Source organism: Aquila chrysaetos, chromosome 11 (assembly GCF_900496995.4).
Source record: "Aquila chrysaetos chrysaetos chromosome 11, bAquChr1.4, whole genome shotgun sequence".
NCBI classification, from domain to species: Eukaryota; Metazoa; Chordata; class Aves; order Accipitriformes; family Accipitridae; genus Aquila; species Aquila chrysaetos.
Genome location: NC_044014.1, coordinates 33,153,345 through 33,169,441, shown reverse-complemented (window position 1 = coordinate 33,169,441; position 16,097 = coordinate 33,153,345). Strand labels below are relative to the sequence as shown.

The following is a 16,097-nucleotide window of genomic DNA, read 5'->3' as shown; positions in this document are numbered from 1 at the left end:
ATAAATAATAATAATCTGTCACTAAGTAAAAACTAATATTTAGTATTCTGTTTACCAAAAGCACTAAGTCAGTTCTTTGGGAATTTGTAAGGTGAAGCAAGCACAGGGATTTGTGTGTCATTCATACTGAAGATTTCACACTTGTAAAATATTGGCATGAGAGTATGTTAAGTACAGTCACTCAAAAATATGGGTTTCAACTTGTGGCTCTTTGTATTTGGGTGAGTCGTGGTGTACCTGTGACAGCCATGATGGAGGGTTATTCCCATAGCCTTTAGTTCATGTTCTTGTGATGGATTAAAAATGACAGATGCAGACTTGAGAATATAATCAAGTGCTTCAGTTAGACCACAACATTTGGGAGTGGGTATGTAAACATGTTTGACATGTGGAAGATTAATTGCCCCAGAGAAATAAGGTGCATGACAATATTAACACTCGGGCAAGAAAGGATTGTTACCTACATGTACACTTAAAAATTGTATCTGTAACTCTCACTGAATCTGTCCTAAAACAATAAAATCAATTGGTTTGTAGAAAACTAAAACGGTATTAATTTTCTCAGCAGATACCTTTTGCAAAGGAATATGAAGCTGAAATAATATTCAGTATGAAATCAGGCTACTTTGATAGTCATGGTTGTAAAGCTTTAGAGATTCCTCTGGATTTGTTGTGTAGGCACTATGCTGATAAGTACTAAAATGTTGTTAGAGAGGTGGTGAATTATATCTCTTCACACTTGTCTTCAAAAAGTTGGTGTAAAGTGGTTAATTCAGAGCAGCCTTTTAGTCTTTGAGTATTCTAAAAGTGTTTGAAAGGAATTTGTGTGGATTTTTTTTTTCCCACCACCACCACCTGTTCCCTTTATGTAGCTATTGGTAAATTTAGGATAATTTTCTAAGTCTTGCTAGGGTATTTTGTAATGGTTTCTCACTCCAGGTTTGCTGTAATTTTATAAGCTACTTTAAAACATATCTTGCGTCATGTGATTACCTCAGTTTATTACACAGGGACCGCCCAAAACTGGCCAAAAGCTGAAGTGTATGCTGTTGACTTAAGTCCAGCAAAAACTTTCCAGTAAATATGAATGAGTTGAAAATCACTGTAGACAGGTAGCGATTCAAATGGATTGCTGATACTCATAGAAACAAAAGGACTGTTAAATGATCAGTCACTGCCATATTACTTGACTGTTTTTTAAATGAGCATATTCTTGATTAAACATTGCATGCAAATATATATATATATATATGAATTTATATCAGGTTAAAAAAAATCTATAACTGAAAACTATCCCCACATAACTAATTAAATGTGAATGTCTGCAAGATTAGTCCTCTGCAGTTTACATACTGCAGGTTATTTTCATGCCTAAACTGGCAGTAATGTTTAAAAATAACTGTACCAGAATTGCCAGAATGTATGAGGTTTTAGTTGTTTGTTGCAATGCTTTAAATTTTGGAAATAGTTACAAATACAACTATTTTTTCCTTTTAATGTTGCTATTTTTCAAAAGCAATCTTCTGCTAAGGAAATTAAATTAAAATGTTTTGTTGCTGCTTATGTTTATAAGTAGAAGTGGTTTTTCAACGCATTTGAGAAGTATTTGGTTTTTATATGGCTAACAAACTATCCTGAGTTCTTGTTTTTGCAAGCATCTCTTACATTTGGCACAAATGAGGCTAGTGCAACTGCTCTGAAGAGGTGATTATACTATAATAAATAACGTATTCTACTATCATGAAAATGTTAGTAGGGTAAAAATCAAGACGTAGCAACTTTTTATATTGCCTATTGCAATGTGATTATACCTTTATAAAGTTTATTGTAACTTTACCTAAAGGTTAAAAGTATACATTCTCTCCAAGTTTCTGAAATTTGATGGTATTTTAGCATATAAATTCTAGGCTACAAAAAAAGAGCATGTGCATATAACCAGTTGCATTTGTTTTGCTAATTCTAATCTCTTTTTTCTACATGGATAGCCTTATTCTGCTGATTTCCCCTTTCCCAATCTCATTTTAGCAATATGATGAGCAAGAAAGAAAAAGCAAAACAAGAAAAATTTTATAGATTAATCCTAGCATATGTTCACAATGGGATGCTTCAGTTGCTGCTGATAGTGTTAAAACTGATTTTTTTTTTTTTTTTTTTCAGTTACCCTGTGTTCATTATGTGTATTAAGATAATTAAGACAATGGTAAGGGAATTGATGCAAATTAACTTAGTTCTTGCTTTGCTAGTGAATGTTAGTCAGGTATAGCATAGGACTGGAGTACTTGATTTAAACCACCAAAGAATATGTGACATACTAACTTTGGTTGCAATTAGGTCTTAATCTGTTGTTGTAGAATGTTTTATTGCTCCACTTACATGCATTTTAATGGGAATAGAAGGTATACCAGAGGCATCAGTGATAGAGCTTTTAAAAGCCATGCAAGATACTTTTGCTTGAAATAGTTTGTCTTGTTTTGCGTTTTTTCCATTCCATGATTACTCCTTCACAAATATGACTGTGACAGTCTGAAGGAGCTTTTCTTCTGAGTGCATGTGTTTATTTGAATAGTTGTTTAAAGTAACAAAAGTTGATGAAATCTGTTAATTTTAGAATATAAGATAAATATAAAATATAATCTGTTAATCTGTAAATGATTCTGTGATTCTAATTGCTGCTTGTTTTCCCTAGCATTTTAGAAATGTTTTGGATTAAATAATGTTTGGGGGTTTTATTATATTATTGTGCAAATTACTTCAAAACACCCTCTTAGAACTTGTTCATAACATAGACTGTAAACTGGTGCTTCATCAGCCTGTCACTTCCTGGTGATCTGCCTAGAAGGGACAAGCAGCTACTTGTGAATTGAATACAACTGTGTGTGGGACAGTGTAAGTTGAAAATTTGCTATGTTAAAGGAGTCAGAAGCCTTGAAATTTGACTGCTTTCACAATTAATAGTCTTTAAAAAAAAAAAAAAAAAAGCCAGAAGTTTAAAACCAAACAAAAACTCCCCACCAAAACACCACCAAAAACCTGCAAGATATAAAATTACATTTAAGTGATGGAAATTAAATTTAACTGTCTGTAATATGGTGAAAGCAATTCGGAATTTTATTATATTTCCTAGTATTTTTATCTTTTAAGTCTGGTGATGGTTGTGCATGTCTTGGCTGCAAGTAATTGGTGACTATAGGAAAAAGTAAAAATTTAAGAGTTAAAAGTTCATCAATTTTAATTGTTTTTCTCTGCAGTTTAGTTAAATGTATAAGAAATATTTCTTATGGATTAAAAAGCAAAAAAGATACCTCACAGACATAAATGGGTCTATTGTGGGTTTTTCCCTTAATTGATCTTTAGCATTTGAGCTGCTGTTTTACTCTTGTGGTTTTGGGGACTTGCTGGCTCAGCCTCAGAGTGGTTTTAGACAGGTTTTGGGACATGCTGCTCTTATATTCTACAAATGCAATCTTAGGCAGTGAGGTCATTGGGTGAAGAAACTCCTCTCTAAGAACCCTAAAAAATAAAGGAGAATACTGTAAGGTATGAGATTAATTTATTTTTTCTTTAAGAAGGTAGCAGATGGAGGAGAGGGACAGAAGGGGGGGCAGGGATAAATCTTTTTACACCAAGGAGATGGGGTTTATGATCTTCCATGACCATAAAATAACTATACTGTAATTGTACTGTAGTTCTGTGTCACACTAAGATTGGATATAACGTCATGGTACAAACCTCAGAACATATCACGAGAATACAGTGTCAGTTGTTCAGTCTGTTACTTGACTCTGTAACCTAACTGAACCTTTTCAGGGTTGAGTGCCACAGGTTTAGGGTACTGCACATAATGGCTGCATGTGTTTTTGTCATTGAGAGTGTAAGTGCTTCAGGACATATCTAGGCAATCATCTTGTGGCATCTTTGATGGTTACTTCTGTTTCTACTCACTATGGTTAATTTCAGAATTCATGGCTGTCATGGTGGGGGAAAGAATACTTTTGTGTGGTTCCAGTTTTTATGATTGATATTTAGTTCTGATCGCTGTGAATTAATTTTGTATTAGTCTACCCAGTAGCAAATGTTGCTTTTTTAGTTGGGAATTCCTAGCTGAAATATTTTGGCTGCATATTTTGATGTTGCTCAGACATTATTTGAATGGATACTGAAGGAAATGAAGCTTTTAAAATCACATAACATCACCATTCCTTCCTGATATAACACATTTGAACGCAATGGCCATCTTTTACCAGATTTTTGTGCAAAATCAACGCACTTTGACGTAGCTGCAGCTGTTCTGACAGCTTTGTGAGGAGAAGGAAGCTGTTCATGGCCCTTATTCAGGCACTGTACACATGCTGCAGCAAGGGAGGCTTTCCTATCAGGGAAAAAAAGGAAGATTCATGGTGAGAGGTCAGACATTGTAACAGGTTCCACAGAGAGATGATGCATCTCCATCCTTGAAAGCAAGTTTGCAAGGGAGTGGTTTTGGCAAGTAATTGGAGCTTTTCGTTTGGTTTTGTCCTCTGATAGAATGATGAAAACGTGTCACTCCAGGACATCCCACTCTCAGTTCCATCAAGTCCAGAACCTCAAGAACCCGAGTCAACTTTTAAGGTAAATGACACTGATTTACTCTACAGAATAAGGGATACAAAACTGTTCGTGTTTAAAAAATACAACCCCAAAACTTCTGTGTCACTATGAAGTCGTGCTGCTTGCTTATTTCTTCTATTGAAATGCAAACCTAGCAAATGTTTATATACTTCATCTTTTCAGTTTTGTTAAAATAGAAGGGTTTATTTGACCTTTTAAAATACATACTTATAAATGCTAGCACAGTTTAAATAATTAAAATAACTTTGCCTTTTGGTATTTGTAGCAGTCGTGGGAATTCACAGCTGTAGAGTAACTTCTTTCAAAAATTTTTTGCCTGCTTGATAAGCATTAGAATTTGAAAAGACCATTTTTGTTTTGAAGTGTAATCATACTATACTTAATCACTCGCTGTTTTATTACATTTGTTGTTGACTTCACTTTAAAATATCTTTCATCTAAAGTAAGTTTTCCCTGAGATAATGGAGGTATTGCACATGTAACTTAAAAACAATGTGAACCCCACAAAGTCAAAGATGAGTTTATTGTTTTAGAGTGAGTACTAAAGGAAGAAGCAATTGCAATGGATATTCCAAAAAAGGATCATCTTTTATGGTCACAGACTTGTAATGTTGTGCTTTCTACAGTGGTAAGGTTTTATAGCATTGCTTGGCTCTTATTGCAAAATCAGTATGGAAAGATCGCTAACCCTGCACTTACGGGAGGGGAACAATGCTTGCTGAAGATACAATGAAATAATAAATACTTCTTGAAAGGGAAGAACGCTTAACGATCTTACTCCTGTTTGAAGGTTGTCTAAATCCTGGTTTCAGGGTTTAAGAGGTTTCCCAAAGCTGTAGAACCATATGCATCACCCTTTAGCAACCCTAGTTTCTACATTGTTAACATTTAGGCCTTCTTTTCTCTTTAAATGTTGTCTGATGTATTTGTTGTGCTTGTCCCAACAGTCACCTCCCTCAAAATGTTAGAATCTTAGTCTTAATTCCTAGGGGAAAAAGTATTGCTTTTTAACTTACTAACAAAAAAATGCTAGGTTTAACTGATATTTTGAATTGTCACTTCTTGAATTGATACTGGCATATGGTTTGAAAAATTGCACAACAAATCAGTCTGAGTGTTGTCCTAAAGCAGTAACTAATAATATCCTCAGTGAAACTGAAGTAGTAGATGTATGCTACTAAAGGGAAGTATGCCCCTTAATTTATAGCCTAGCTGGAATGACACAGTTATAAAATACATTAAAATTACCTTGTGATGAAAAATTATCTTTAAAAAATTCACTCTTGCATATTTACCAATTTTTTTTAGTCTCTGAGCTTTGCATAATTATTTTAGGCCTTCAGTTTTTAGTAAGATGTATTCAAATCAGTTGTGCTGTTTGCATTTAGTAAATGTAGTTATGCTTATGTTTCTAAATTTTTTTTTTCCTGTTTCTATCATTCTATGTTAATGCTTTTTAAATAGCAGTTCAGTTAACCTTTAAGCTTCAGTATTTTTTGTTGTTGGATAAAGAGGAGTATAGGTAGTGTTTGATGGCTAGGCATGTTCATCTACATCAGTTGCTTGTACAACAGGTGAATTACTGCATCAAAAATGCAGCTGATTACTTACCCTGAAAATCTAGTGGGTCAGCTCAACTCAGTGTTTTAAAGAGACTTCTAGTCCAGTTTCTTCACTCTTTAGGTTGTATGCCTACAGCCTGTCTCAGTGCGCGAATAAGAGGAGGAAAGCATGCGCTAGTGTTACTGCCAGTCCTCCATGAACGTCTGATGTAATATGGCCTGTAGAGGTGTTGATTTAGGTTGTGTAGCCCTTACAGAAAACCTTGTATTGCCCACTGTTCTATTGCAGATGGATGATCTGCTGAATGAGATCAGGCAGCTTAAAGATGAACTGAAGAAAAAGAATGAAACAATCAACCAATTAGAGCATCAACTTGTAAGTATAATGCTAAATGTTTAACAAAATCCCAAGTGTGCACTGCAGAGTGTAACTTCAGTAGGTAATTCTTATGAAAGCTTTGAGGGCTAGATGTCTGACTTTTTTTTTTTTTTTTTTTTTTTTTTTCTTTTTCCCCACACACTTTCATTATAACAATGGTAGATTTGGGTTCTGTTTAGACCCACCTGACTCATGGGTCTGTAAAAGTTCAGTTAGCAGACCGATTCTACATGTTCTAGTGTGTTTGCAGCTGTACACTTGGGATCTGTAATTCTGTAGGCCAGTCATGATTTGTATGTGTGGCACTAAGCAAGGATGTTTATACGATTGTTAACTATATTTCATTTCCAAAACAAACACTTTGAACATAAAATTCTAGAAGGTGTTCAGAAATAACAATGAACAAAGATAAGGGACTTTGAGCATTAAGTATTTTAAAAATTAACAAGTATTGGGCTTACCATTCTGCTTGAAGTTTTTTTTGTTCTTTTTTTCTCCCTTTCCTTTCCCTTACTGTCCATTAGTTTAATAAAGAATTCCACTATAGAATTTAAAGCTGAGCAAGGTAGTATTCAAAGTTTATTCTTTTTTAAAAAAACAAATCAAAACAAAGCATGTTGAATAGTGAGATTAAATTGGCCAAATAAATAAAACTTATGGGAGTACTTTCATCATAAGTCAGGTTCAGGCAGACACATAAGTCCTCAAGCAAAAGTAACATATGCCTTTTTGCTTTTTGCTCATGTTCTAAGTTAACTTTGGATTTTGCCATGCCTATGTCTGCTTTGGTTCTGGTAAACTCACCTGCTGTGACAATTCTTACAAAATAGCCCCATGTTTTCAAGCCATTTCAAGCCACAGCAAGATCTTAAAGGTAGGGTAGATGAGATGCCAAGAGGTGCACACCATACTTACCGTGGCTGGAGACAGTCTTGTGTGACTATAATATCTAATGAAATGTTTAGCATGTGCTTTTGTACATATGTGCACTGAAACTAACCTGTGGTCTTCATCCTCTTCCTGTCTAGCATGTGATCATTCCCTTGAAAACAAAAATGGAAGGTTAAGATTTGGCTTTCTGCTCTGCTTCTTAAACAGAATTCCAGATCATAGCATACCAAAAGAAACTGTCTTGTCTATTAGTATTTTGCAATAAGTGTTGATTTTTCAGTACACTGTCTCTCTCTTACCATCAGCCTTCACAGATTTCTTGAAGTAAATCTTTCCTTCCCTGCTAGGTCATATACCTTATTACTGTAGTAACTGAAAACTTTGTTGCAGCTAAGGAGCTCTGCCGTAAAGATGGGTAAAACATATATTTCTAATTGTTGAAAGGTGACTTAAAGAATGTGGTGCTTCAGAAATTTAAGTGAATCAAAAACCCTTTCCAAAAGTCAACATTTATTCTAGATTATTTCTAAGTATACTCTGGGAAAAGAAGTGGTTGTGCAGCACTGTAAATACCAGTTTCTACAGTTTAATAGTATTGTGCTATACAGCCAAGTAATGCATGATGTTTGAACGCTGGGCCTTGACTGTCCTTTTCAAGAGGCTTAGTTAGTTATTTTCTAACAAATTCTCCTTTCTTTTTCTCTTTTTGGGGGTGATTAAGGCCACTAGATGTAACTGCCAGAAAGACAGTCAAAAACCTACAGGGGCAACGTGCACGTATGCTGATAAATTTACACAAACCTCCTGGAGGAGGAGTTCTGTGAGTAAAATGTGCCATTCCTTCTTGGTTATCACTTTCTGCATTTCATTCCCCAGTTTTATTACTTTTGCTGTCACATGAGTTGGCCTTGTTTAAGAGATCCTGTGCTGTATGTAGTGGTATCCTTCCTGCTGTGCAACCCTTGCATTCTTTTGCAACCCTTTTATTTCAACATTTATTACAAACTTTTCTTTTAAAATAAGTAATTGAACTTTAGAAGTCTTCTCTTAAAATAATCACCCTTTGCACTATTTAAGTTAGTCAATTCAAGATGTATACCTAACCATACATAAGATGCTTTCCTTTATCCTGACTCTAAAGTCATAGGTATCTGTATTTGGTTTTCTTCCTGGTTAAAGTTTCATTGTTGATGTCCTCACATTTGTTGAGGAAAAGCAACAGTGTATCCTCAGTTTCAGTCCATAAGTGTAAAAACAGAAGTTAATATTTTTTATAATTTTTTAAAAAATTTTTATCATTTTGAATGAGTCAAGTTATTCACATAAAAATTATTGGGTGAAAATCACTTTGACAAAGGAAATCTTCTTTCCCATGTGTTGTGGCATGGATCAAATTTGCTTCCATTATATAAAACTTACATTCTTCATAGAACACTAATAGAATATTTAGGATGGAGGAGGGACAACACATTTGATATTATATAATAATAAGGAATTACCTTTGATAAATAAGGCTTTTGTCAGTCACCAGCAAATAGTCTTTGGATCTTGAAGCTACTGCTCTAGCTAGAGAATCCAAAGAGATTTCTTTAAAAGGTTAAAAATGGGTTAGATTTTTTCTTTCTTTGTTTTCACCCTGCCTTGAGTTACTTGATGGAAGATTGTAGTAAAGATAAATCACCCCAGCTATCCTAAAATTACTCTTTTAAATATATGGTGCTAGGATAGAAATACCACCATGCTGTATGTTCACCAGTTGCTAGCAAACAGCTTTATCCTGTTGAGACCATGCTTTCCAACCATCTTCTGTCTGATAAGGACTCAATGTAAGAAGATCATAACCTTAAGTAGCTTTTAGTTTGCTCTGATACTTCTGTTCCAGAATGTATGTGTAATGTCTTTGTTTATCCCATTTGCTTCTCTTTTCCGGTTACTTTGGAACTCTTGTATTCTTTCTTTTTCCCAAGTTTTAATTTCATATGTGATGTTCACCTGATGTTTTTCTGCATTGATACTATTACTAGGTTAGTGGCTGTTGTTGTTTCCATGTTCCTTTTTTTCCTATCTCATTTTCCACATAAATTCAGAAACAGATTAGTAACCATTGGAAGTTAGTTGCTAACTACAGAAGCTTTAGTTTGAGCAACCTGTGGTATTAATTGATAAGACAAAGATATTGGAGAAGATGGGCAATGTGAGTTGATATTTTAGGTAAACAGAGTCATTTAGCCCAATTGTCTGTTTTGGTTAGGTTGGTCGGTATGTTTCTTTTAAGTTATTCACTAGTTTTGTTCAAAAAGACACTTTATTGTCATGAGGAAGTTCAGGTTAAGGGAGAGTATCTTTTTTTAAAAGAAAAAAAAAAAGATCTCTGCAGATCTCTGCTGTATTCATGGTTGGATGTGTGTATGTGTGTGGATATATGTATACATATACATACATGATACACATATATATGTGTGTAGGCATATGAACATTAGATGCGCATTATAAACATCTCTGTTTTTATCTACATGTGAAGTTTCTCATGAAAATTGATAGAGGAATTAGGAATATTCATGAAGTCTTGTCAAATTTTCAAAATATACTGCTTTTCAGGAGCTTTTATTCGTAAACGATAGCTGAAGAGTTTTGGGCAGAATGTGTGAGGTTTTTTTAAATGTCTTCTCATTTGCATATTTGTAAGTTATAGGCTTTCTGTAAACAAACAGAAATTGATAGGAGCTCCTTAATGTGGGTTTTCTTAAAGGAAGACAATAGTCTTGGTGTTGTAGCCAAGTTTCAGTTCTAATGATAAGACCTCAACTTTCTGGTTTAATAGTTCCTCTGCTCACATGCATTTGTATGCTTCCTTGCGTGACTTAATAGAAGTATAAATGTAGAAAAAAACCTTGGCATGAAATCATTGTTGAACTGGAACCCAAGGACATAAAATGTCGCTTGCAATAGAAAGGAAAGACAGTTGACTCTATTTTCTTGAGGTAGGAGTACAATAAATGGAAACAGCAGGAGACACCTGAGTAAAATATATTCTTACTAAAAAAAATAAAAGTCTTAAGGAAAATAATTGTTTTGCTCTATTAACATTCCTGTTCAATTTAATATAAAGGTCTTGAACTGAGAGTGCAGGCTGGGAGAAATCAGGTTTATTGGTCCTAAATGTGGTATGAATCATGAAATGTAGTCAAAGTGTATGAAATTATGAAGTTTTATATAGACTATATTTTTTTAAAACCAAATTATAATTGAAGTCTTGGCAATGAGAGAATAGCTCCTTTGAGGTATATAAGCTTTTTTGTTTCTTTAAGCTTGGTAATAGTTATCAAAGTTGATGAATATTGAACTATGTAATTTTTTCCATAAGTGTTGACCTGCCAGTCACTTTAAATGATGGTGAATATCAGGAAGTTACTGTAGTTTGGTTATCGTAACTTTCAAGATTATTCTGACAGTTTACAAATTCTAGCAGAACTGATACTATGTGTTGATTCCTGAAGTGTAAATAATAGTGTAGGAATGCACAGTAATTTACTGTTTCAAGAAATACTTCAAATGCTTCCAGAAACATGCTTAACAATCATTGTTAATGCAGTGTTTCATAAAGAATAGATGCTAGAATTAACTAGGAAACAGTGAGAGTGGAAATCAGCTATTAAAAGATTTCAGTTAGGAATTTAAGACCATATGAATTGCAGCAATTTATTGTGGTTCTACTGTCCATTTGAAATAGCTAGTATTTCTGATTACTTCATGGTTCTCCCAGTAAGTAGACAACTGGATATCATTACACATACTCTTTTTAAAAATTCATGTTCTTATCTGTTTCTTTCTTTCATTATTACCAGATATTTCTAGAAAATGGCCTATCCTGATGTGATTATAAATTTGTCTGGTGTTATTCTCTTCAGGGACCACAGTTTTTGAAAATACTTTTAGGGTTTTTTTCCTATTTAGAGGTAAATATGTACATAAATGGAAGCTATGTAACTTTTAGGTTAATCCTTGGAACTTAATACTCATGTAATGAAACCTAGTGGCTGAAAATAAATGTTTTGAAAATTGGGCATATTGAGATTTAATAGGTGTCTTGCTACTGTGTCTGTTACATGGTATTTCTTGTAAGTAGTGTTCTAACAATATGTTCAAAACTTTAAGTAATTTCTGACTGTTTGTATAAACAATGATAACTTAGAGGGAAACATTATTTTTGGTTAGCCATCCTCAGGATAAAGGCTTGTACAAGTATTCACTGACAGGGTAGACCATGACGTTTCTAGAAGTATTTCTTATAGATCTCTTACACAGAATTCAGTTCCAGTTAATTTATGTCTATCATGTAATTATCATGGAAGAAAAAACCAAAACCTGGGAGAAGATATTGAACGTAAAATTACCTGAAGAAATTAATGTTGATGGACACAGCTTACAAAGAAGAAAAACATGAACATCCATTGCCACAGTTGTCTTGCAGGCTTTGCAGCATTGTTTCTGTAAAACTAAATATTTATATTATTTTTAAGATTTTGAGGGTAGAGGGGTTAAATGTCAAGTTTATGTTGACAAATTATTTGGCTTCTTGAACTGGAAAGGATGTTTGCACATGCTGAGAAGTAAAAGACAAGTAAGCAAACTACAAAATCCTGAATTTGAAGATGTTTGTAAAAGATTCTGACCCCTGAGGTCCAGTTCCTTAGCGTAACACAATTCCTCCTGGTTCTTGATGCCCTGCAACAGTAGGTAGCGTACAGTAAAAGCTGATTTTTCTCCTTGGTATCAGAGCAGTACACAGTGTTGAGAATAAGCTTTGCATCCTAAATCTGTATACAAGTTCATTCTTGTCTCTGGTAAAATGACACCAAAACCCCTCATTTTGCATGGGAGCATGCATATTCTTGTTCTTTGCTACATCTCTTCTCTACTTCTGCACTGAGATAATCTTTGCCTTCCATCTGAGTATTGTTCCAGTTTGTCATTCCAAAGCCTTTCACATAAATCGTTTTGATGAACCTTTGTAATACTTCAGCTGTCTTTGTGTACTGTCATCTTTTTTTTTTTTTTTTTTTAAATCTCCTTCCATCTTAGCCTTAAACTTCCTATATGCTTTGCTTCTGCAACTATGAATTTAAACTTCCAAGTTTTGAAGCCTAGTCACTATATTAGTGTTTATCTTCGCTTTCAGCTTAGGTTTTTCTTGTTGTCCACTACTCTGCTGTTTGCTTGCTGATCTGTTATAACGTACATTCTTGGTGAGACAGACTGTAGCTGGACTAGATAGTCGTGTTGTGCATCTGTTTCTTGCACTGTTACAGTGACGGTAAATAATATGTAGGCAGATATGCAGAAGAGAGGTCCTTTAAACCTTTCACAGGCAATTCTTGTTGCTTTACTGTAAACCAGCACATAAGATTGGGTTTTTTTTTTTTGACGTGAATACTTTCAAAAAGACTATTGCATGTCAGAACAGCTTGGTCATAATCTCTTTCTGGGTGCTAGGCTAGTAAGAGGAGACTGCTGCAACAAGGTTTTGTTTGCACTGATACTTGAAGTATGTCATTCTAATTTTGTTCATGATGTGGAGCTCTGAATTTGTGCGATACAACTAGCAATGCTAGGTGAGACGCAGGAAAAATCATCTCTTCTTGGAAGTGCGCAAAGGCTCCAGCTTTATGGATAAAAATGGATCTTTTCTGTATTTGTGTTTCTGCAGCAGAAAAGACTCTTTAAAGCAGTAGCAGTTTTGGATGTTGGTGTATCCTTGGGAAAAGAGCCAGAATATTTGGCTGTTGGCCTAAAATTACTGTGCAGCAATAGCTTACAGATATTTCTCTTGTCCTTTTCTGGCAGAAGCAATTGCTTTTGTTCATGTGATTGCTTATTCTAAGGTTAAGGTCTCTTCATAGCAATGGAAAGCTTGGGCCTTAATATCTTCATAGTAGCTTTTCTAAAAAAAAAAAAAGGAAAGAAAGAAAAAAAACCAACAAAAAAACCCCAAACCAAACAAAAAACAGGTTTTCCAGTGCAGTTAGGGTCAGAACTTCATGAAGTGTTTAGCAGCAATTGTACAATTCATCAGGATCTCTGAAGAACATTTATCATTTTGTTCTGGTTTGTAGGCTGCTTTATTTTTTTATTTCAGCTGCTCTTATTTTTCCATTCCTGAGTCTTCTGTTTTGCCTGGCGTTTAAAAGTCTGCGTCACTTCTCTTTTGGGATACTTTTGCTATTTCACAATACCAATATCTGGGAAATGAGAGGAATGGGATTTAAGTTTAGTGACTGGATGCACATAACAGCTGGGGCGAGGAACTGTTCTGACTGGTGTCTAATGTTAAAGTGCAAGTGGAAAGACTTGCATCAGACTAGGCTTCAGAACCCAGAAGAATCCCATCCAATGTATGTTTGTTTGTTTTATAGAAGCTGAGGTAAGTCACATTCTCATCTTTCAATTCTAGCATTGCTTGCTTGTGAGTTTTATAGACTTTTTAATGATCAAGCATAAAATAAATTGTGATTCAGGTTCTTATTCTTCCCTATATTCAGTATGAAACTGCCACATTTTCTGTATATTTTGAGTATGTACCATAATCTGAGGAGATGTGCTTATTAGTGTGTGTTTCTTTTTTCCTCTTTGGATTTCTTGGAAACTCAAGCACACATTTGACTGATAGAAGGGGGTGGATGTGAGTTGCTGTTTAAAGGAGAAAGCTTTTTAAATTTGCTGGAGTTTTGTAAAGTGCTATTAAAAGTAATCTTTTTCATAAGCCAGGGTTATTTGCAGATACTTATCTCTTAAGGTGCTACGTATACAGGCTCGGTACAGCCTTTATCATTTGTAAAATCAATGTAAGTCATAACACCTATCTTAAATTCCCAGTGCTGTATTTCCTGGTCCTTAATTGGATCAATTGATGTTGATTTTAATTACTTATTTGATGTACAATTAAACAATGCTTGTTATGATTTTTTTACAAGTAAGAAGTCTGGCATTTATTTGACATTTGCCTATATGGAGCAGAGTGTCTATATGGAGCAGTGTAAACCCTCAAGAGTGCTGCCAGAGGAAGAGCTAGCTCTTCTGCTTCTCAGATAATAGAATGTACTCCAGCCTTCAGGAGAAGGGGACTGAACTGTGCCTGGAGAGCAGTTCAGTTTAGCAGGCAAAACATTGAAGGAAGTTACTTGTACTTTCTTCATTTACTTCTGTAGTCAGAGTAATGATTAAATACTGTGAAGAATTATTGAGAAGACTGTACTTAGTGCTGTGCTTTGAAGTGCTAATGTGGATGCTTAAAAATTACTGGAATGTATTAAGACATCTAAATACTCCTTTGCTTTTACAATAGTATCATAACTGTTATGTAGCTCATCTGGCTTGTACTTGCCTTAATCTCTCTTTTTTGAGAGAGGAGGGGACGGGATATAAAATTTTTACCTCCCTTCTTCATTTAATGTGTTAAAAATTTCAAAGTCTGGAAAAAGCCCATTGCCAACTCAAGTCTCTACAAGATGAGACCTATGCCTGATGATACTATGCTTTTTACTATCTGGAGATTCAGTTACGTTTAGAGAATGGAAAGAATTTGTTGTTGCACCATCTTTACACAATTTAGGTTGAAATGTGAACAAGCTTGAAAAATGAAGTGTTCTTCTTTAAAGTGCTGTGAAAATCCAAAGCTTTTGTTAATGTCTCATCAATCATTGATTGATTAATCTTGCTCCCAGGAATATTTCTGTGTTTAATACCTACTCAGCTGATGCAACATATTAAATTATTTTGTCATATTGCTTGACTAAAGCAAGTGCTGTTGTTGTTTCATGTAGCAGTCTACAAATTGTGTTGACATTAATGTCTACTGATGGAGGACTGTAAGAACATGTTAGGTAATCAATATCTCCATCTAGAGATAATCAGATGAAGGAATTTGTTTCATTTTTTCCTTGGATTTTGCTCCAATAACTGTTTTATCTCAGCTTCTGAAGAAGAATAAAGAAGTTTGTCAGATTTTTTTCTTTATTTCCTGTTCTAGTTTAAAAGTGTTCTGGCTAGCAAATTCTAAGACTAGATTAAATGCATGTGTTATTAAGTTACATCTTAGGAGTACTGAAACTTGGCATAGTGGTGGGTAAAAGCTAACTAGGTTAGGGTAACTGGAAGGTCAGGGAAGTGTCTAAAATTCTGCTAGGATAAATAAAAGGAGAATATTTCTTTATAGAAATAATGTGATGCTTAACGTTCTTTAAAAAGGAGCATGGAAATAAAATACTTCTCTATTTTTTGTCCAGCCCTAGGCAGTATGATCTGCAGCAGATGTGCCAGCAGAGAAACTAGAGAGGAGGGGCAAACTGTATTCCAGTTTTCTTTGATACAGAAGTTTGTTCAGATATCTTATGCCTGCTGTCTGAAAGAGTAGCTACAACTGATTGCTGTTGATATCTGCTAGTTACTGGTAGCCAGGAGGCAATGGCAGTCACTATCGTTAGCACCAATATTCCAGAACTCATAAAAGCAGAAGTTTTCAGCTGCTAAATGGTGAAGGGGTTGTAAAGACTCAAACCTGTCTTGCTGAAATAGGAAATCAAGTTCATGAGATTTAAGAAGGCAGATTCAGTTTGGATAGATTTCTTCTAAAGGTAGGGGTATGGAGAAAATGATAGACT

General features: G+C 34.6%; 1 protein-coding gene across 7 annotated transcripts in view; it reads left to right on the top strand.

Annotated features, from left to right (window-relative positions):
- The window catches only part of CCSER2 (coiled-coil serine rich protein 2), a 75,914-nt gene that overhangs the window by 45,239 nt on the left and 14,578 nt on the right, over positions 1 to 16,097 (top strand). For all 7 annotated transcript variants that reach the window (XM_030030024.2, XM_030030022.2, XM_030030023.2 and 4 more), the window contains 3 exons: positions 4,525 to 4,608; positions 6,460 to 6,546; positions 8,162 to 8,260. In XM_030030024.2, coding sequence (XP_029885884.1) covers positions 4,525 to 4,608; positions 6,460 to 6,546; positions 8,162 to 8,260 — 270 coding nt within the window. The remainder of the gene's footprint in view (positions 1 to 4,524; positions 4,609 to 6,459; positions 6,547 to 8,161; positions 8,261 to 16,097) is intronic.